At 39.1% G+C, this 24,063-nt stretch overlaps 1 protein-coding gene across 4 annotated transcripts in view; it reads right to left on the bottom strand.

Moving 5' to 3' along the window:
- The window catches only part of cntfr (ciliary neurotrophic factor receptor), a 219,461-nt gene that overhangs the window by 75,177 nt on the left and 120,221 nt on the right, over nucleotides 1-24,063 (bottom strand). For all 4 annotated transcript variants that reach the window (XM_034125970.1, XM_034125971.1, XM_034125969.1 and 1 more), the window contains one exon: nucleotides 22,926-23,159. In XM_034125970.1, coding sequence (XP_033981861.1) covers nucleotides 22,926-23,159 — 234 coding nt within the window. The remainder of the gene's footprint in view (nucleotides 1-22,925; nucleotides 23,160-24,063) is intronic.

Raw genomic sequence — 24,063 nt, 5'->3', positions numbered from 1 at the left:
AAAGACAAGAGCAAGGTCAGGTGCAGGGAGAAATGGATGGTAGGGGACCAGAACGTGAAGTGATTCTTCAAGAGCTGCGTTTTACTTTCATGAGGAAGGACAGGGTCTCGCTGTGTGGCAGGAGGGCTGCTCACCAGATGGAGACAAGAAGCTGAGAAGACGTGGAGCAATCACAATCGCTACAAGGCAGGGAGAGACAAGTGCATACAGGTGGCACTGTAGCTTTGATGCAGTAAACTGGGGAAAGCTTGTATGCCTTTAACCAGGCCTTTCGTTTCGCTTTTGTATTTTGAAGATTTTTAGGTAAGGTAGGCTGCAAACACAGGGTCATAATGAAGGTGAATTAAATCAGACTTGCTGCCTCATTTCGGGTTAAAGCATTGCCTTCAAACCTTTTATTTCAGGTTTTGTTTGGTGCGCTCCATGTGTTGTAAATCAATGATGTACCAAATTGACAGTACGCAATGTAGCACAGACTTATTTCCTGGCCAAAGCCCGAGATCAGTGGTAAATTGGCGCTGATACCTGCAAGCTATGAACGCCATGTGTTGATTTTTGAAGAAGCAATTATAGACGCCTAATAGATGTACAACAGATTATACATATCTGGAACAGTTCACCTGTCCTATTCTGTTTGAAAGCTGTTTTGACGAGCAATGACAACAGCCAAGGTACAAGGCAAGTCTTAGATAAGTGGAAGGTCACATTATCTGCAACGGAACATCAGCAAGCATGGCTATAAGAAAGACTCCTCGATGTGGAGCAAACAACTTGGATCTCTGGCTTCCTGCAGACATCCCATTTTAAAGGAAATACCTTCCGTATTGCCAAATGTCTTGTGTCCATGTTGACTCATTTTAATCATTATCACATAGACACAATCTGATAAATAGTGTGTTAAATTAATACAAAAAAGGTTATTTTACTGTTAGATAAACTATGGTGCAGTGTCCAACTGCTGTACTTTAACATAAGAATAAAAGGAACTACCTGGGGGCCAAAAAAAGCATGTTCAAATGGACCAATTTCTATAAAATTGAAGGGGAACCTCAAGAGGCAGAACAATATCAATTATTCATCTCTATTTGGAATTTCTAACCATAAAGATTCAATGTTTTGGGCCAGAGGCTACATGTCGTGGTCTGCACACCGAGGAAGGGGTTCACCCACGGTGAGCAATCTTCCTTGAAAGTAATAGAATTTGCAAAATTGGAAAATAGTATACCGATTTTAAAATGCGTCCATGCAGGCAACATTTGGGATGAGGAAATGAGACGTCCATAAATATAGAGGCTATACTCTATAACTGAGGAAATGGAAGTTCTAGGTTAAACTAAGTCGAGTTTGTATTAAAATCACCACTGAAGTAAAATAAATATGGGTCTACGCCAATGCAACGCAGTTTAAAAAATCATAACCTCTTAGCTGACGTAGGTTCATTTAAATAAAAACAGAACAATCGCTGTGCTCCATGGAAGTCTGAATAGCCATTAACCCAAAGATAAAATGAATGATAACATCCTGCATTACATTACCCTGGTGCCTTCAGTCTATGACACTGCTATGTAATCGAGTGAATTATGTTCCATTTACCCACAAGGCCATTAATCCCAATCTATCTTTGCATCTGGATTCACTTCCAATAACCCGTAATACCTTCCACCTCTAAGGCCAGAAGGGTAAGTGATGTTCTACAAAAGCTTGATCCGCACATGTGTTTCAAAATCCGTACACATTGCCCTTGACGTTAATACAGGTCTGTGTTATGAATTTTATAATAGGCAAGTGCCCTGTTTCTTATATCCAAGAGGATTTCTGAAGATATGAAAAATTGTTGTCATGTAGAAACCTCCGATGAATAATTCATGTCCTTCAGAGTGCAATGGACAGCAGACATTGTCTCCCAGGAAATGTGTCTCGAGCCTGGGAAACGAGTTGAGATTGAATTCTGTAATGACACTAACGGCAAGATCTCATAAGCTGCTCTAATACCTTTTCTAAAATGGCTGTTTGAAGCTGGAGGTGTTTGAAGTCGGCCTTGCAATTAACCTCGAGGTCACAGGATCGAGACAGTGAGGACAAAGCGGGCATTTTTCGCACATGGCAGACCATTAGCTGCCATGCCTGACGTGCCTGGATATCATTTTTTATCCGCATTTATGTCACAGCTTTAGTTGCTATTGTACAATCTGTATAGTATGCACATTGTGGTAATATCATATTCTCAAAGCAATTTTACGAATGTCTGAGGTGTATTCATCTTCAAAGAAGGGTGACATTTCAAAGCCGGATATAACAGTCCTTTCATTTAGCTTCAAATGACACCTATAATTAGCTTTGATAACTGTTTTGGAGATCTGTGATCACACACGGCCGCACGCTCGAGTGTGTACACGGGGAGCTTGGCTTTGAATGGATTAGTCCAAACAAGTGTGCCTACATATGCCTAAAACAATCCTGAAAATGGTGTGTTCATGTTCATCTAACATACTGTGTGTGTGTGTACACACTTTTGTGTGTGTAAGAGAGAGGAAGTGCATGCCTCCCTGGGAGTGTTATGTATCTAATTGCTGTATGCTTTAATAATTTACATCCCCTACTCTCTGGTGCCCATCATTAAGAAATGAGGGAATTACCCCTTAGCTCTTGTGTGCACGCGTGCGTGTTGTTTGCATTTGTGGCACCTGTTTTGTATGTCTGAACATATTGCTGCATGCCTCTGTGTGTGTGTGTGTGTGTGTGTGTGTGTGTGTGTGTGTGTGGGCGCTCATGGATGTGTGTGTATGTGCATGTTGGTGTGTGTGTTCTCTGAACCTCTTCCGACCATTACGGTAAGTGTACATTATTCATTGTGGCCTGCCAAGATCATTATCAACAGAGAGTAAAGATGTATGGACGGAAATGAGAGGTTGGTTGGAGGAGGCATCAGGAGCATGTTCTGTGTCATTAGATAAATGGTACAACATGTCACCTTTTGCCACCAACTCCAATGTAAACCGACTGTATTTCATCCTATTTATTAGCGTCTAGCCACATGTTTGAACAGCTTATTTAAGATGTACCATCTAGGTGTTGCATGTGTGGTATGTACTGTGTTTTTAATCTTATGTTTTTGAGTTTAATTGAAGCTAAGGTGTTTCCAATGCTTAGAGGACTCAATTAGAGTGGAAGGGATAAGTCAACTAATCTATCAACAGAGAAAAAGTTGGCGACCAAATAATTGTCAAGGCAATTTTTCTTGCAACATTGCAAATCCTTTTTTTCAGACTCTAATATATGTATTTTCTCGGTTTTTATCTTAATACATTAGATACGTTTCAGTTTTGGATGAATTTGAGAATGCTGATTGGAAAATATCCTGATATTTTAGAGACCAAATGATCTATATCTAAAGGCCCCTACACACCAGGCCGATATCGGCCGTCTTGCATTGTCTGGCGAAAACGGGTTCCTTGTCGCCCAAAGTCAATTTGGTGTGTCCCGAACCCTCGGCCGTGACACGCCTTATTTGGCCTTTCTCGGACACAAGCTATCGGGTCAAGAAACCACTCTGATCAGCTGTTCAGCTAGCAAATGAGAAGCGAAACGGAAGTGAGGGACGTAAACAAACGATTAAAAAAGGCACAGGACAGCAGCTAAACACCAGCAGGTGATACTTAAAGACATCAAACATAGCCCTTAAATGTCCTCTCTTACCTCCCACACATAGCAGGGACATCTCTGATATCGGCGGGAGCGTCCCCGGCTGTCCTCTGCTGAGAGCTCCGTGATTTGTTTGGTCAAGTCCGGTTTTTCATCTCATCGTAAATTTAGCAAGAAGTGGCCATTATTACATTGCTGACTCAATAAACTACACACCCGCCAGAACACTGCGATCATCAGATGCAGATCTATTAACTGTGATTTTATAGTATGTCTGCACTTTATGTGCTCATTTCATCATTCATGTATTTTTATATTCTAAAACATGTTTTCGATGGACGAGAGTGAAAATGGAACGCACACGCTATTTGTTTGTTTATATCAGTCTGTTCTTCTTCTCTGTCTTCCGGTTGTTGCCTATTTTGAATGACGAATACACACTACCGCCGCCTGCTGGTAAGGAGAGTTATTGCCACTCGTGCAGTTCGTACGTGCTCGGCTGAAGTCTTTGCGGTGATTTCCAGTGCGACACATGGCCAAGACGCAGGAGAACTCGTCGATGGAACTGTCGGTGTCGGCGAGTTCTCTGGTGACTGCCTGGTGTGTCAGGGCCTTAAGCTGTATACTCTATTGTGAATGGCAACATTTCATGTACTTTTTGGGCATTTTTGTATAATTTCACATTTTGTCTACAAAGGCTTATCATGAAAGTGTACATGAAAATAAAGCATATTCTACTCTATTGCATTCTAGATTCAATGCTCCTTGTTATTAATACAGTAACAACAAATAGAGCAATAGTTACTACTCTATTTTGTCCATAACTGTGGAATTATTTTCTAATAATGTTCTAGCAATTCCTCAAAATAACTCAGCTAAGTAATTTAGCTCTATTTCTAGGAAAGTCCTATTCAATGAAGAAACGTACCCATAAATAATTCCAATTAACGGCTAGTGTGAACCTGACCCATGAAATAAAGCATTGCATTACATGTGCCCATCATTTTAGTAAGTGACTGTACGAAAATACTTCAACAAAGAGATGAATTAGCAAATCAAGCTCAGAAAGTGATGAAAAACAAACAACAATCCGGGCCAAAATAATGTTTCTGACAACAAAAGACAACAATAGCCCAACTGCTTTCCAAAAGCTATGGACCTACAATGCCAAAGGCTGTGTGAGTCAATAATGTTAATAATGCTCAAATCATTTATACATTAAATAACCTGAAGGTTCTATAAATCAGTACTAGCCGATTGCTTGGCTTCTCGTTTCATTTTTTTCCCTTCGCTTGGCCTTTCAGATAAGCAATATTCTTGAATCATGCCATAGTAATGACTTGCACGCCCGGTGCAGCAGTGCAACGTTATTAATAATTTGTTCTTCATTTCCCAACAGCATTTCCACGCTGTCAACTATCGCTCTGTTCATTGTAAGTCAGTACTATAAAACACCATTGGGACACTCTGCCTAAAGCAAAAGTGAATTAGGTTAATTATTTCTTAATAAGCTTTACGGAGATAATGCAACAGGACCGCAGAGGCAAGGCGGCGTTTTTGTAATTTAATGCTTCAGCTAAAAAGAAAACTTAAACATACAATGTGATGGTAATTATGAGACACAGATAAAGATGTTGTTGAAAGGTAAACTATGTTCATAAGGAGCCCAAGGGCTAATAAATCCAATTTGTATTTAAAACCTGATCCTAAATGCTGCATATCCACAATCTAAGCGGCAAACAACAACATTGAATTGTGTCTGATTGCACAGAGTTAACATTTCTGGACATTATGATATTGCTTGTCACAGAAACAACTCAGGCATAACAAATGCTGAGTGAAAGAGCGCTACCTTATTAGCATGGAGGTTCAATACTCCTTTTTGTGAAATACAACAACGATGTCAACAACACACTAAATTGTATTGGTTTAGACTGGGCGTTTTATTGTTGGTCCTATCTTTATAAATGATGAAATATAGAAGTCTTATCCGAAACTAATTACATTTTGCAGCTCAGGAAAACCCCCACCATTGATAGATACTCTTTGAATACTTTTTTAATTCCCTTTGTTTTTGCATTTGTTAAAATGTAAACAACTAAGCCACAGACTTTAACAAAATAAAGGGTATTTAGGTATGCAAAATGTGTTGAGGCACTAGCCAATAGAAGTGCAAGTGTTACATAGTGATGTCACTTTATTACAGAAGTTAACAAAGAAGCCCAATTGAGGTGTTTCAGGCGAGTGTGTGGAAACGTTGGGCTTTAAGCCATGCAGACTATTTACAAAAACGATGCAACACTAGAGGAAAGTGAAAACTCCAAAAAGCTCAATACGGCCTCTTTAAATCTAACAGCAGTTGAAGAAAGTAGCAGGGAGATAAAAGACAAACAAAATAATAATTATACTCACGACTTAAATACAAATCCTATTTGGTGGAGATAAACAATATTAAATATACTAAATAAATAAATTAACTATGTTATGGCAGATCATTTCATGGTGTATGGTTGCCAACTTAAAGAACATCAGAGCTAGAAAATATACGGAGAGCATTTTCAGAAACGCCCACTTAATGTGTCATAGTTCCTTATTATGAGACATCATGCTGAAATGTGTACTATTAGGCGTATCGAGGCATTGTACCGGATGAAAAGTATCACTACATTAAGTGACTCAGGCTGAATGCCATGACATTTTGTAGGAAATTCAGTTGATGAGTGTATGCATCATCAAAATGAACGAAGAATAATGGCAGCGCTAGCTCCCTATTAGTTAAAATCACTCGTGTGTTGCAGAGTGTGCATGTTGAGAAAATGATGAGATTCACACAATTATTCTCACAGACACAAAGACGAGTTTCACACCTTTGATTAGTGACAGAGACGTTGGGGTAATACAGAGGCATTATTATTAGGCAAAGGCATTATTCATAGACGCTTTCTAAACTCAACTTGAAAAGGTTTCTTGTAATTATGCTCCATCATAACAGATTTTTGACACATATTGTTAACTTATGATTCCTCAGAATGTGATAGAGGAAGTGTTACTGTTATATCCCTGATTTAAATTCAAGTACATCTCAGTTTTTCTACTTGAATCCATGTACAAGCTGAACAATGCATCTGTATCCGTGTTATATTCTCTATTAAACACTTTGATCTTAATAGAAAACTCCCCTAACAGCTTATGTAACCCACACTGTATGAAATCCAATTCAAGGCTAACTGAATAGTTTTCCCATTCGAATCAAAGACAAAACGAAAGAAGAATGTTTTTGCAGTTCCTGGAGGGGTTGAGTCTGTCAAAGCTGCAAAGATTCCACCTCATGGCAGTGTGGTATTTGATGCGGATCCTGAGTGATACGCCCTCCCAAATACTTAAAAGCTAACGAGGCAAAGTTAGGCAGATGAGATGAACAGGTACGCTCCATATTGTGTGAAAGAAACTCTAAGGGATGAATTACATTGCTGCCTTTAACACGGCTGATGCCAGGATGATAAGAAAAAAAGGTTTGTGAAGTTGAAAGAGAGAGAAACGCAGTGTGAGAATGATGGAAAGAGGAAGTTAGCGGATGTATGTATGCATACACACACACACACACACACACACACATATACAAGTCTTTGGATGTACAACTAGAAATGTGCCAAAAACAGCTAGATGACTGTAAAATAGATAATTAGACGTGTTATGAGCGCGTTTAACATGTGTGTCAATGCGGATGTCTGTATGAGTGCGTGTGGACTTTTTTGAAGCAAAAGCTTGCAAAAATAACCAGCACACACACACACACACACACACACACACACACACACACACACACACACACACACACACACACACACACACACACACACACACACACACACACACACACACACACACACACACACACACACACACACACACACACATTCTTGTCCGGCCAAGACCAACATTTCAGTGTTTTTCCACAATAAGAGCGGCTCATTCGACACAGGAGCTATGTTAGTGTGAGAGTCCTTTCATCCGCCCACCGCAACATGTGTGTGTCCATGTGTGTGTGCGTGTGTGTGTCGGAACATCCAGAAGGCAGTGTTTGTTTATCCTAAAATACAAGCCTGAGTTCCTACTTCCCATATCCCTCTCTTTCACATCAAGCCTCTCAGCGCTTTTATTTTGTATTCCTTTAAAAAAAATGGGACATTTCTGGAAGGTATATTTTTCAAAAAAGTCATTGTTTTGATTGGAATTTTAGTGCCGGCCCATTACTCTTTTTAAACCTCATGGGCTTGTAAACATATCTTTACATTGCAGCTGTCACATTCTTGCCTTCTACTGTATCTTTTCTCCTCTTTTTCTATCCCTCTATCTGCCTTTCTTTTCCCATGCTGCTGTGTTCTGTGGGTGTATGGCTCCTTTGGGACCGTCACATTTAGCCACAGTCCAGGCTCACAGCTGCCGGCTCCCGAGAGAGCGGACCAACAAGCTGCTGTAATTGAGACGTCTCCGGGAGGACAGCAGTGCTGCAGCTACGACGTACCAGTACTCGGTTCATATAAAACGTAATAGTCCCTCATTTCGCAGAGAGAAATATGGAACATACTTCCACTACTGCACACCAGTGAACCTACTTTTAGAACTGTTAGTTTTACTTCCAATTTCCACTGATGTAATAGTGTTGTATTCATTTATATGACTATGGCGCCTTAAAACACATGTACAGCCTCTACGGACTACGTTACTGCTACTAGACCTAATTCTGATGCTGCCCGATATCGTTGGGATGTGCGAACGCGCAATTGTAACATAGTAGGATAATTAGATGTTGTTCATTTTACATGACTATAACACTACATTCAGGTTTTTCTGATAGAACACATTTCACTCTTATTTTAGGGTTAATGGATAAACAAAGTATATTGCTACTGTAACATGTAGGCTCTGTATATACAGCTAACAGCCAATCACAATGGTTTTTGATCAATTTATCAAACGACCAAAGTTGGTTCAGCAAGTCAACGACAAAAACATGAAAATGTAAAATTAAAATTAAAAAATTAAACCGGAAAGAGAATTTTTTTTTTTTTTTAAATGTAAGGGAGTGTCAGTCATGTCTAAGTTTGTCCAGCTTTAGAATGAATTATGTTAACCAAAAACAGATCATTTGTTGTCATCCGATGAACAGATATCATTTTTGTATGTTATCAAAATATATCACACATTCATGCAATATGTCCTGCATTCTTTAAGGTTATAAAAATGCTTTTTGTTTAAAATCAACGCGTTTTATAGCAATTTCTTGGGCTCAAAATATTGCAAGATGTCTTCCTTTGTTCCTAATAGAGACTAGGAGCAGCAGAATATATTTTTTGAAGCACCTCTTAAGGGGCTAGCAGTATGCCTGTGTATTATCATCAGTTTAATAAGTCAGTGAGTGTGGGAGAAACAATCTCCTTTGGAAGCGCAGATGAGTTTGTTGTGCATCAAATGGAAAAGGCTGAATAGACTAAAGGGGAGAAGTCACTTTTATCCTGAAGCGTGAAATTACGTTAGGCTTAGTCCATTACACACACGTCAGGATATACGGGGGGAAGCATATAGGGGGCATGCACACACTTATTGAAGATGCATGTTGCAGTCTACGTATAGACCAACACATGCACACATTTATTTTTTCGCTCTGTTACTCTTATTTTGTTTCTTTCATTTCCTTTGGTAAAGCAGCAACGCCAATATAGAACATATAGTCAACGTTTTCTAGAACTTTGGTAAAAAAGAACAGTGACGCAAAGGCTGTTAATCATTTATGAGATAAGGGAAAACAATGCTATTTTGTGTATCTTAATGAAATAAAAATATCTCTGTTTGACACTCAATATTTTATGTTATACCTACCAAAGGGATGCTGTGGAATTTAAACTTTTATAACGACGAAACGTGACCATGTATTTTTAATGGCTTTCCCTGCAAAGTGACAAATCTGAGATGTTTCCGGATACAAGGTTATTAAAGTCTTATTTCTACGGCAGACAGGAAGCAGCTTTACTGAATGACAGTAATGTTTCAACACTGAGTTATTCACGTTTGTTTACTTTTTAGAAAGCTTTTCACAAGTCAGTGAATTTTGTATGACTTTGCAGTTATGTGTAAACTGTTTTATGAGATAATAGATAGGGAACATTCAGACTGTTGGCACTACTGTATGAGACGGACCAAATGTGAGTATTTACGCAAGAAATATTAATATTTTGCATCAAATGAACTGCATTTTTTTGACTGTCATAGAGAGCAAGCTCGACTAAAGTGTTTTTAACGTCATGCATTGGATTACACTTAGCTCAGATAACACATTTATTTTTATTTTTTTGACTGCAGGTCCCATTTTCTGCTTCCAACATTGGGATGATGTCCGATAAACAAACAAATTAGTTTTGTCATAATCGTTTCGCATTCATTAATAAATGCTTATTATATTGTCTTATTCATTTTTTTTTGTTTCTGATCAAAAAGACGTCATTTCTGTTCATTTAATAATTATGGTATGTGTGACCTTATATTAAGGTGTTTAAACGTTTGTTGTCATGCTCTTTCAAACAAACAGAGCATAAAGGATTATGAAACCGGAACACTTTAAAATGTAGAAAAAGTTTAGCTGCTTCTATTACTGCTTGATATTTTGAAATGCTTATCTACATCATGGGCAGTCGGCTCAGTGTCGTACGAACGCAACAAACGATGAGGCGTCTGCATCTACGTGACATTATATTTGACTGTTTGAAGAAGATGAGGAAAATGTTTGCAGAAATAAACTGTGTGCTTTTGTAGAGTTTTGGTAAGTAACATTAAACTGAATGACTGTGAGCAACGTGGACAGTTTTTAACCTCTGAAAAACATTGTAATCTGGGGCACATAAACACATACGCGTACAGTACACACATGCACTCACATTAAGGTCCTCTGAGCATGTTTTCATGGATCTCTGACCATTCCTCAGTTGCTTGACGTCAGTGGAGCAAACTCCTTAACCTCACTGCTGGACACTGAGCCAGGGGAATACTTTCTGGTCAAAGTCTCTATTTTCCTCCGTCTCTCTTTGTGTCTCTCCCTTTCTTTCTCACACACACACACACACACAGGATCGTAAAAGGGCCGAGACAGCCCAGAAACGTCTATTTCACTGGACACTAATCAAGAGGGAACAGGCCTTTACCTACTTGGCACACACACTAAACACACAGTGACAGCCAGCCACACACATATGCACACACAAAAATGCAGCTGCAAATCTTGCCATAAACAAAGACGCACATCCACAAGAGGGAGAGTGACAAATTAATATGGCGCCTGCAAGCAGAAACACCTACACACACACATTTCTGTTTTGCAGCATATCAACTGGAGGGAAGCGGAGACAAGATAATAATACAGTCAGTTTTTTCCACTACCTCTGGATGGGTAATTAGAGTGAGAAAGTAAGATGCAGAAAACACAAGGAACCTTGGCTATCTTCAAACACACATAATTCTCTTTTAATCGAGGGTTTGATCAAAATGCACTTTCCGAATGAAAGCAAATCATCATATTTTCTGACCCAAAAGGACTTTTTTTAAAGATAATCTAGGAAGAAATATGATGTTATTATAATGTTGGTACAGTGAGGAGAGGAGTTGTGTGGAGAGAGAATAAGAAAGACTTAAGGGGAGGTCAACTGTGATTGGATAAAGGAGGAAGTGGAGGAGGAGAAGAATAAGAAGGTGTGGGATTAGTAAAAGCAAAGAAGGTTTAGGACAGCAACAGCACAGCCATCTTACACTGCCAATTACCAGATATGCTTCCTTGGTTTTGTTTCATGCAGAGCATTTGAGTGGAACGGAGCTGGAGCATTGCAAATTTAATTGGAGCAGGGAGCAGCATTTCAGGAGACTGGAAGTGATGCTCCAGCTGCTTAAGTTCAGCCGCTAAAGTTTGCTCCAATTGGCTTCAAAGCTGCCAAAAAAAAAAAAAAGAATCCTTGAGCCTCTTGTTTTTGACACGGATGTGTGCCCTACGCGGAATTCTCCACTACATTGTGACTATGCCACAGATTACTGTATTTTACCGTTTCTACTCAACCTTAACTGTGTTGGCGCGTCTTCCCTTGGTTACAGCTAAACCTCTCCAAAGTAATAGGGTTTATATATTTTTAGCACAGGATGAGAAGCACCTATTTTCTCATGTCCGCAAGAACCATTTATTTTTTTTTGCTAAATCCTCACAAAGATCCTGAATCCTGCTTTCTACCCGTCCTATTTCCTGTGTTAGGCTGTTGCTCAAACTAAGCTCCTTTATCTCTAGCAGCGCTTTATCTCACTTAGTTTCCCTCCTCTTCAGCTTTCTTCCAGGGGAGACTTTCACTACACCTAGCCAACTTGATCTACACGGCCCCTGGTATGAACTTTTGCTTCACACTGTTTGGCATTTGCAACTTTCTCTACTTCTTCTCTACTTCTTCTTACCTCCTTGTGCCTCTGTACCCTGTTGAAATCGTATATATTACTAATCGGATGTGGAAGAATATAACTCACATCCATCAGCCAATCATCAGCCTATCAATTGGTCTTAAATGTTGCATTGATGTGCTTTAGTTATTTGAAAAAACACATTTCTGTTTTGATTGTTTAGGTGCTTTGACCTGTTAACCTGTTAACAGCGGCTTATGTATTGGGGCTTGGTCCCAATGTGAAGGACCTTGAATGCGGCCTCAGACCATTTGCCGTGTTGCATCCCCTTTGTCTACCCCTTTCGACACTGTGATTTAGGTGAATGCACTGGTTGGATGGTCCCATTTCATAAGTTGGTAAACCGTTCTTTAGCCTTCAATGTATTTATGATTTTTAAGTTGTAAAGTGGCAACCAAATGGATGCTACGAAGGAGATTTGTTATAAGCACCTAGACAACATGTTGATAGCCTTTTCTGAGTTATATTAGGACTGTAGGGGGGCGCTAATATCAATGTTCCCAGTCAGGAAGTATTACTTTTGATTATTTGGACACTACATGAAAGCAACACAGACGCCCCAACTTGAAATGTTAACGAAAGGGAAAAATAATGCCTATATCTGCCCCGTGGTTGAGATAAACTCCAATAAATCAATGCATTCTTCCTTGGCTGATGCGACGCACGTCCACTAAGTTTCATGAAAAATGGAACAGTAGTTTTGCTGTAATCTTGTTGCTAGACAAACAACCCCAACCGAGAAAATGAACTCCTTGGCGGATGAAATGGCAAAATCCAACAGCTTTGTATTCTGTAACATCATTGCTTTTCTTGTCAAATGATACCTTCTGCTGAGATGAGGAATTTCTTCAAGTACGTCAACAAGCCAGAATGCAATGCATCCACAAGACACCAATTGATCAGTATTCGGTACAACAATACATTGAGATTATCATCAATGATATTCAAAGAGAACAGCAGGAGCAGCCACGAGTGTAACGTCCCAGTGGGAGACTTTCCATATAAGCATATACACTTAAGTACAGAGAGAGAAAGAGACTAGCAGAGTTGAGAGTAATGGATCGTATGGGATGGACTAAAAGAAGGCGGTATAAGACGATAAATGGAAGTGAAAGAAATGGATTGAGACAGAAACAGAGGGATCGGACCAGACTTTTAAGATATAAGGTGGGAACATGAAGAAACAGTCAAGGGGGGAAAGTTATACATTGATGAGTAGTGGGTTGGAGCGATGGAGGAAAAAAGTTTTGGAGGGATATCATGGAAAATGATCCAACAATACTGGACTCAAGTCTTTAGAAAAGACTAGCCTGGCTGAGCTTCAAAGCCTTCGCAATTCTACTTTGGATCAACCTTAACGTGATGTGTCTACAGGTGCTTTTTGCTCATACTTTGAATCCATCTTTTTTTTTTCTGAGGCCTTGATTTTGCCACACCATTTCCCTTTTTGAAGCAGAAAGGGAAAACAATCTGTCCTGCCAGATTACTCCTGAGACCCAACGGATACAAAGAGGCTGAATCAAGCACTCAATGAGTTATTTTTTTTTATTATGTCAGGAGTTTCCCTCATGGCTTCCCACTGACTTCTCAAAGCAGGACCCATTTTCCTATTTGTTATGGTTGTCTGGTGCAATCAAGTGATGGGAGTTGCTGTTGTCTGGCAAATAGAGCAAAAAATGGAGAGGGGATAAATTGGACGATATGGAGCGGAAACAAAAAGGAGAAAGAGGGATAATGGGAGAGAAATGCAGTGACAATGAAGCTAAGGATAAATATTCTGATTGTACGCGGCAGTGAAAATTCAATTGGCAAGATGTATTGTGGTTCAATTTACGCTTTGCTTTAAAATTCTCAGGCAGTCCTGTAGACAACGTGCAGTTTCTGTTTATTGATTTCTACAGGAAAGTACTCTGAGGAGTCAGAGGTCGCCAACAGTCCAATTGCTCTGAAGCGGTAGAAAGTACAGGTCTTTCTCAAGGAAATACCTTTAAAACTATTTATTTTCCAGATGAATGTTTTTGGCACGCCTTGCCTTCTTCTGGATGGAAGTCAACAATCAGAAGGGGCCGGTACCGAAGAAATCGAGACTGGGTTGTCATCAATATTTAATTTCAAAGAGTTCCCTGTGTTTGTCAATCCTCTGGGTCTTACCTTCGGAGCATGCATTATAGTTTAATTTCTCAATGTTCACAGCACAGTGGGCTGCGTCTCTTTCTGACAGCAAAGAGACCAGTGGGAAAAGCTCAGGTTGACAAACTGTTGAATTAAAATGTAAGTCTGTGTAAATCCTCAATGCAGGTATTTCCTATTTATCATGATTGACCGAGTACTGGGACAAGCACGGGGAGTAATTAAAATGGAAGCTGACTAGCTCAAGCGGTGCCCTTACATGTGTGGGCCAAATACTTCCTGGTTTTAAACAGGAAGTCCCAGAGGAGATGGAGCTCTACGTGTTCAACCTCTTTCATAGCGTTCTGTCTGCAAGGAGACAAGACAATTCCATTATCCAGCGATGTAGCACGGGTCCCCTGAGTGTGTGTGTGTGGGGATACACACTCAAACAAGCTGCCCACGGAAAGGAAATAGATACCAATTGGTGAGTGTGTGTCTGTGTGTGTTAGAGTAAGTTGCCTCAGGCTAAGAGATGCGCATCAATCTAACAAGAGAACTCACTCCTCCTTCAACTCATCCTCAGTGAGGCTGAAGGCGGTCAATCAGTGTGTGTGGGTGGGTGTGTATTTTTGGTCTTTAATAGGTTCCATTTGGGGTAAACATTTAATTTAACCCACTGAGCAGAAAGTGGTTATCTAACTGTCGGCTTTAATAGTGTGCCCACTTTAATTGTACTTTAACTTTATCATTGGATCAAGGTAAGGGTGAGGGCTAGTAGGGTAAAGCACCAGAGAGGGAACAAAGTCACTGCTATGTCTTTATATGGAAGATATACTAATGTCTTTGTGATTGCATCTTTAAGTTCACACATAGGACACATCTTCTGTAATACCAGTGCTAATGCAATACATTATTTTGACTTTGCAACATAGACATTGTCAGTGTGATGTTATCCACAGGTTTCTGAAGTGAAGCTCAATGTGGTTTCCTATGGAAATTACATACAGAAACCAACACCATTGTGTTTCCTACGAGGCTATAAACATGTTTATTTTGAGGTACATTTGGGCATATTAACATGGAGGTTGTTTCTTTTTTTTTATATAATTGTTATTTTGACAAATAAGAAAAAGACAAGGATCGTGAATGTTGTCTAAACACAAAGAAAAAACGAGTCTAAATCTGCCAACATTTGTATTTGAATCACTGAGTGACTCCTGAAAGATCACAATACGTTCGATAGAGGACAAACAAATCTTTGCTAAAACATTTTTTAAACATAGCTGTCTTTATTTGAATATGCTGCCCACATTCCCTAATACTCCAGAGTATGGCACATTTTCTGAAGTGAGACAAATGTATGTCTTCTCATGCCGTATATCTATAATGCTGGTACTGCTTACTGTATTGCATAGCAGTTTATGTCTGATAGTTTGTCTTGCTTCTTTGTCAAGAGAGCAATACTGAAGAAGTCCTAACAAGAAAGAAAATGAGATCTTGTTGGATGTTTGACCTTCTCAGTGAGGTTTATTTTCTGAGGGTTTTCTGTGCTAACCACATGCAAACACACCTTGACAAAAGCCAAATGGACTAGTTCTCGAAGCCCAACTCTTAGCCACAACATTGGCGGTTAAGACTTCTGTTATCATTTGTAGCGTTAAGAAAAAGAGTCTTCGCCGCAGCAGAGTTTACATAATGGCACCGCTGTGATCTGAGAGCGGCTCAGGCTGGATTTGTTTACAAGGATGAATCAATGCCAAACTTAGAGGAAGAAGCCTTCTCTTATGTGATGCTTTATGGTATAAATTCAGACGCCATTCTTGCTTACAGTATACATTTTTTTCTTCATTATAGATGTCGAAAATCTGGTCATTACAGTGATGGGAGTGATCTGTGTAGAGTGCCCCGTTTGTCCTATGAATTATCGGTCAAGACTTTGGGGGAAAAACTGAATATTGTTCAGCTCGCAGGATGAGTGACTGGCTAATGGGCTCTAAGGATGGGATGTGTATATAAATAAAGGAAGCGATGTATGCTAACAAGCAATATAGATACCATATGATTCAACGCTTTTCCATCTAACGTCACTTGTGTTGACAGTTATTAACAAAGGACATTGGAGAAAGTGTGAGTTGTTAAAAACGACCGGCAAAATATACACTTTGAATATCAATAACTTGCATGCCTCCAAGACGAACAAAGAATCCATAAACAAATCCAAATGTGATGCGGAACTAAACAACAGCCAAACTTTATCAAAAACATTTGGATTGTCCTGACTCACACAGACTGTTTATGCCGAAGTGTTTGGCAAAAATGCATGTGTTTGGGAAACATTGAGCATTCGACCGGATAATTGTGACTTGGATTGTATTGCACCAGTTATGCAAGTGTTATACTTTTTCTTTGGGCTCTTTTCTTTGTGCCTTTTTGCTTCAATTTATAAAGAATTTTGTCCGTTAACCAATGTTCTCTCAATGGATTCTTTGTCATTGAGACATGTCAGAAAAGTAATGTTGTTCAATTACGTCCTAACTCTGTGTTTCAACTATCTTCTACTTGTCCTGGTACAATTGCTTCAGGTCTGCTAAGTGTTTACTGGCAGGCTATGTGTCTTGCACACTGACTGTGTGACATGTCAACAGGGTGACTGGCTGGATATATGACCCACTGCAGTTCATGTTGTGTTAGCTGGGAGGCTGAATAACGGGCCCATGTTGTGACGCTATAAATTGTTTAGCTGACGGCCATTGAAGACAGCAATACACAGAAGACTGGACAAAGCCAGAAAAAGGGCAAGACTGCCATCAATTCCCTGTTGTGACAGGAAAGGAAAAGGATGTTGTATTTCACCAAAGAGCATACCCGCTTTATGACCTCTTGCTTATTAAATTATAATGAACTTTTACCGTCCATGCTATTTCATTTCTCCTGAATCACTGTCTATCTATTGTTATAAATCACTTCTCTTTTAGCAGATCGTGTCTAAAGATGTCATCCAGTTCTGTGATACGAGGGTGTGCTGGTGTGTGTCTGTGTTTATTGTGCGTGTCCCACAGTGTTTGCTTACAGATGGGTATTGACCTTCTTTTAAACACCATAGAGCATCAACATCCTGCCATGTGTGTGCATCGGCATGCAAGTCCTCGCTTCTAACCGTGAGCATATACAAACACAAAATCCAATGTCATTTGAATTTCTGGAGTTTCTTAAAGGCACCGTAGCTTTGAATGTATCCGAAGTGACAGACAGAATATAAACACCCTGCGTATATGTTGAAATAATTGAGAAACAGATTTCACAGCGGCGCTCAACCTTCACATGAGAATACAAGTTAACTTACAAGCTTTTCTTGCTGACATTGTGATGACACACTCTTGGAAATAGATCACAAAAAGCCCAATAAAACTGATGCGAAGGTGGTGCAAGCACACATACACACAAACTGGTTCGGGGTCATTGTATGACGTTCTCTGTTCTTAATGCAAACCAGTGTAAACACACAGCTAACATATGCCGCCATAAACTGCAAGCCCAAACAAAGAGGCAGAACAAGTGAGACGAACAGATGATACAGAGAGACAGGCAAGGGCAGGACATAAAGAATGAATGGATATATGAAAAGACCCAAAAGGGAAATCATAAAGGCTATATATAGTGGCAACAAAGAGACAAGAGTAACAAAAATGACATTATAACAAAGTTTGAGGTACAAAGAGACAAAGGGGTGAAGGGGAGAAATGAAATAAGGCGTAGACAGATGGCTCTTTGCTGTTCTCCTGATAACACTTCTATCCGTGTAAAACATAACAAGCCCCAGGTGAACGCAATAAACACCGCATAAAATCAAACTATCATCATGATGCTAATCACAACAAGTGTAGCCTGTCATGATGTCGTTATCGCTGTATGTGCAAGACACTTTAACGTTTTGTGGGTGACAGTTAACATAATGAAGAAGCAGATAAAAATAGAGAGGGAAGACAAAATAAACAAAAGAGACGGAGATAGCCGGATACAGTGGGGAGGTGATGACGGATCAAAAAGAAAAGGCAGATTGTGATACGGAGAGACAAAGAGGGATACATCTGTAGTTTAAATGCAGAATAAAAGTTGATGTTGCCCCAGTGCGTGCTTTGGTCATGAAATCACCAACTGATGTCAAGACAATTACACGCGCTGCCAGGCTGGGCCGCTAAGGTGTCGTTCTGACAAACTTCTGATTGACCCCTGAAGAATGCTTACACTGTGAATATATTTGTCTCCAACACACATTCACATTCAGACTTGAGCAGCCTGGTGTCCTAAAACGATAGATCACATTGGTAAACAAGGACACTGCATTGTGCGATACGCTTCAAGAAAAACACAAGCTGTCCTAGACTATGTTTGATTTTGACAAAACACATATATGTTAAAAAGAAAATAAATGGAGAAATGTAGGTTTTGGGGGTTAGAAAACTGTCTGTGGGAAACTACAATTTACATTCAAGTTTAAGGAAATTGCTTTGTCAAATATGTTTCAAGAAAAACACACGTTGTCCTGATCTATATTGGATTTCGGGCGTGACACAAATACGCCGTTATTATTAAGTCTCGCATTTGGAAAATAATGGTCTTATAAAACGACACTATACATTAACATTCAAGGAAACTGCATTGTCCAATACGCTTTCGAGAAAAACACAAGTTGTCCTACACTATGTTTGATTTTGACAAAGTAAAAACACGATTTATTTTTAAGAGTCTGCAGAAATTAGTTATTGGACGAGAACCGGGATGGTTTGGTTGGTTATAAAAACGGACGACTGAAACTATAAATCACATTCCTATACAAGGAGATTGCATTGTTTATTAGGCTTGAGGAAAACATAATTATTCCTAGACTATGATTGATTTTGTCGTAACACACATACATTTTACGACGAATGACTGCGTTACTGTTTATGTAATGATCCGTTCATATAGGATAATCCTTATTCTGTCTTTCTGTTAACAGTGCTGAATCATTCTTAATAGTATGAACCTCGGTTAAGGATCACTTACACAAGTATGACATGATGGTCCAAATGTCTAGTGTGACATTATCAAGTAAATGTTTTTAACATCTGTGAAATTGTCTCAGTCTTAAGGCACAAGCTCCATCTTTAACTCATCCCAGGTGTTCTGTCTCTTACACTGTTGCACGACAATATAATCTTTAATTTCAATCACAAGTGTTTTTGTTTCTTTTGTCTTATATTTTAATGTGCTTAGGTAACTGATTCACAACACTGGACTTTAAACCTTGAAGTCTATGATGACTTACTGTAAAACATAATAACGTGCCAAAATACCAATTTAAAGTGGACCTATCTTGCTATATTTGAATAATATAGTGTAGGACCATACCTATATAAGGCATATTTATACTTTTTTTTTTTCATAATACCAAACAGATCATGCATTTTAGCCATGCCTCATTTCGCTCAATTTGACATTTTTTAGCTCTGTTTTTGCAAGGGCTGATTCTGTGAGAACAGCACCATCTCCAGGCCTGGCATATGTACTACAGCGTCTCCAGCGCTTTCGAACGGCAATGGCCGTGGCTGTCTCCTCCTGATTGGTGGAGTTGGTCCAATAGCCGTAGCGCCACCGTCCTGACGTCAGGACAGTGTTCAAATCTGGATCAGTTTTTATCAGATCCGTTGCAGCCCCTTTTTTTAGAGATTTGGTTATGGAGGAAAATAGAGAGGGTTGTGTTTTCTGACACTTGGTGAGTTCCCTGGAACACCGGGGACACATATTCATGTATAAAAGACGTACAAAAGTGCATTTTGCATGATAGGTCCCCTTTAAGCAAAACCATGCTTTTTTTCTAAACTTTACCTATGAGTCTTGTGTGTTTTACTTTTGTATTTACAACTACCTGTTTTGAAATGAACTGTAATATACTGTAGGAGAAAATGTATATCCCTCGTTATGCAATCGATATGCAGTTAAATTGTATGGGAACGTTATTTTGTGCGTTTTTGAAGGAAATGACCATTGCTGAACATATGCACGAGCTCATACACACAAAGTATATGCATCTCTCCATCTCTCTCACACACATGCATTCTGCTCGGTTTATGCATTGCATCATTCACCCTGCTGACATAATCTAGCATAACATGAAACTCTCATTAATTCAGTATTATTTCAGCATTCAGTCATTCATCATTGGCGATCTATGATTAAGCAAACTGTCACACTACCATGCAGTCTCATTCATCAAACATTTGCATGGGAATGAAACCTTGATGGGTGGTGGGCTTGGCGTTCTATCGCTTCTGTTGACGAGTGGAAATCATTCACTTTGTCCGTCTGCAGCTTTGTTTTTTTGAGTTTCCTTTCCATTTACTGTGGTATCATTTGGACTCAGCTCAGGTAAACCAATCTACCTTTCCCTGACATAGACCTGAGGTGGATTTAATACAGTGTCAAAAATAAGAAATATGGTATGGGCTCTGGCTTTTCAATGCCATATGGAGGGATGATTTTCTTTCTCCTGCAGTGTATCACAAAGTGTCACTTCTGGCACTGTTTTGAAGTGGTCTGCAGTGACTGTTGCCAAAGATCTATTTTAACTTGCTCGCCAGCTAGCAGCTGCAGCATGATTGCCGTGGAAATTAAATAAAAAATATTATCTATTGCTTATATTAGCAACAGACACACATAGAGGGACATAGAACGTGTGTGAGGGAGTAGAAGTATATCCATGTTTTTCTGCTACAATATACAATGTATGTATTTCAACCTGCTGTCGCTGCCCAATCCGTACCAGAAACCCAATTTGTTCTGCTCATGTGCCAATATGCAGCTACTTCCTGTCACTGCTCTCGTTTATGGCGCTTTAGATATGCGCTGATATCGCAGTCTCTCCTCCTCCACGGATACACCCTTGATAAGATGTATGTACCTTTTGTCTTTCAGGTATTAAAACATTAGAACATCTATGTTTTGTTGTGAAATGTAAGCGTACACTTTACTAACAATGACTAGAAGATTATTTCACTCTGAACGTTTTATTATTGTGTTGATTTGCCATTTAAATTGTAAATCCCAGCATGGTTTTTTGCTTAATACCATGTTTAACATAGGTCATTTTATTCCAATTATGCTCCGGGTTGCTTGTCAAATGCAATCCTATCGTATGTCAAAACCATTATTATGCACATGCCCGGTATATTAAACCTTCATATCAGAATAATGGATCTCAAAGGACACAGCCCGCTGTGACATGCCGTTAAATTGACTCTCATTTAGCTTTTTGTCTGATTATTAGAATGCACAGCCATAACTGCAAAATGACCAAATGCCATTTTAATAACTAATCATTTGAGACTTTCAGCGGCTCGTACTGTAAGGACTGATATCATCACAATTCACAACTCCCTACTTCAATGTGGACTTATGTAGATTGTGATCTTTTTTTATTGTAAATACTATGTGAATGTCTTTGTATATAATAGTATTTTATTATATAAAAGGAATTATGATTATGTATCTGAATTCAAGTTGTATATTCAGACCTTCTAATAGTATTACTGACTATAGAAAATAGTAATTTGGCTGAAGGGTTTTTACTGTGCAAGTGACCACATTATGCAGATGTGTATGGATTCCATAATTCAACATTACATTAATAAATATGAAATCAATTATATAAATGAATAAATTGTTAATTAAAATATATGAATAGATAAAGGATAAAAATAGAAATAGAAATAATTTAAACTCAAAGCTTGAACTTGAAATGTTATATTATCCTACTTATTGCAATGGTTATTTTAAACAGCATTGTTATTAGAATTAATAACTGTATTTATTTAATCATATGAAATGCCTTTTTCGAAGGACTCTTTTTTTAGTTTCATAACAGCATATTTCCTTAATAATACGTATACTGGATTTTCTGTCAGCTTTATTTTTTCTAGTCTCACTTTTAATGTCACTTTTTTATTTGATAACTTCACTTTTAATAAGGTCACTTTTTATATTGAAATCTAACTTTTTACGTCACTTTTTCATAATCTCTATTTAACTGTCCCTTTTTTTTATTCAATAATGAATAATGTCCCTTTATATTTCGTAATCTTACTTTAAAGGTCAGTTTTTATTTCTTCATGTCACTTTTAATGTCACTTTTCATTTCTGGTCACTCTTAAAGACAGTGATTTGGTCATCTTCCTTTCACCTTGCAGCCAATCACAAGCCCCCTGTCTCTTAAACCAGGAAGCCCAACAACTACAAGCAGATCAAGCCAGTTAGCACATGTATTATTGACACAGTGAACATCTAGAACCACTCCGGATTCAGTCAGCAGCCTGAAGCAATACCATAAGTAAGAAAGTAACTTGAAGAGAACCGCCAACAAGAACGCCATAACATAATCATGAACATTAAAATGTCAGAGTGCATAATCACAACAGCTGTAGTTGCTAGTCCCGTTTATTTTTGTGTATTGTTTTCCATTTGCTTCATGATTATAAATGAACATTTGTCTTTTGAAGTTACTGCATCACGGTCAGTTGCACCACACTTCTCATTTATATTCCGCTCACTCTTTTTACTGCTGCAATAACCCAGTTCCCCCTTGGGATGATTAAAGATTCATCACATCTTATTTGTAATAACGCTCGGCGGGCCATTGTCTGGCTACTTACTGCCGGTGTGGAGGTAGATGGTGTCGCGCCTCTCTCCGTGCGGGTTCTGGAAGCAGCTGTAGAGGCCGTTGTGTCCCAGGTCCACCTCGGTCAGCATCAGTCTGGGACCCTCGAGGTGGTGCTGGGCCTTCACGTCCGTCCCGTTCACCTTCCATGACACTGACGCGTCGTTGTCCAGGGAGCCACACTGCATGGTGACATCATTGCCCATTCGCTCATACTGGTTCCTCGCAACTGGAGACACAAAGAGGCAGAGATTTAATGTAATGATGGTCCGTCAAAATGGAGACATATATGATTATATCGGCATGTTCAACAAGCACGATATTCTGTCAAGGGACTTCCCAAGGTGACACTCATACTAGTCCCTAGCAACAAAAAAAGGAAAATTGTGTATGACTGTAATATTTGATGATAGTTTTCACCAGATTGAATAAACTGGCCAAGGATATTACATGTATGGATTTAATATCTTTAAGTCAACCAAATTAGTTGTGGCTATATATTACTCTCTACCTATGTACATTGCTAACCCTAACCACAGATTTGTAGTTGCAGTGAAGGACCAATGGATACATTGTAACACTTGTTGTACAGTTCATTAAATACAATAATCTCTTACAACATTTAGTTTGATATCTTTCGATAAGTTACTACTTGTTTTTTGGGGCATTCTGGATGAATAACATTGCATTACTTTTGGTAGCTAGAGCCACAAACTGTGTATGAAAACAGCATTCATAAATACCTCAGAGTTCAGAAATCACTATTTAATGCTGAGCACAGAATGGGAAAAGAACACATGTCTTTCCTCCATGCAGTGAGCCAGATTTAGTTTCACCAGAGACACAGAGAAGAGGCATTGAGAAAAATGCTATTTTTTCTTTTAAAACTGGAGAGTTCTATAGTGTCTCTCCTCTCTGACTTCTGTTACCCGTGTTGCTTTTATCCTTAAATGAGCGACCTGGCTGCCAACACTGCTTTGGTCCCTGGGGTCACTAAAGTTGTGTGGACCGTGACCCTGGGGGGTTAAGGGATATATGCGAGCCTGATTGGGGTTTTAGCCAAGACACTGGGGTTAGTAGCCCTGCTCTGTTTACAAGTCCCACGGGGACACACAAAGTGTAGACCTCAGATT

The sequence above is a fragment of the Trematomus bernacchii genome, unplaced genomic scaffold, assembly GCF_902827165.1.
Source record: "Trematomus bernacchii unplaced genomic scaffold, fTreBer1.1, whole genome shotgun sequence".
Lineage (NCBI taxonomy): Eukaryota > Metazoa > Chordata > Actinopteri > Perciformes > Nototheniidae > Trematomus > Trematomus bernacchii.
Note: the sequence above shows the minus strand (reverse complement) of the source record. Positions and strands in the feature narration are given on the sequence as shown.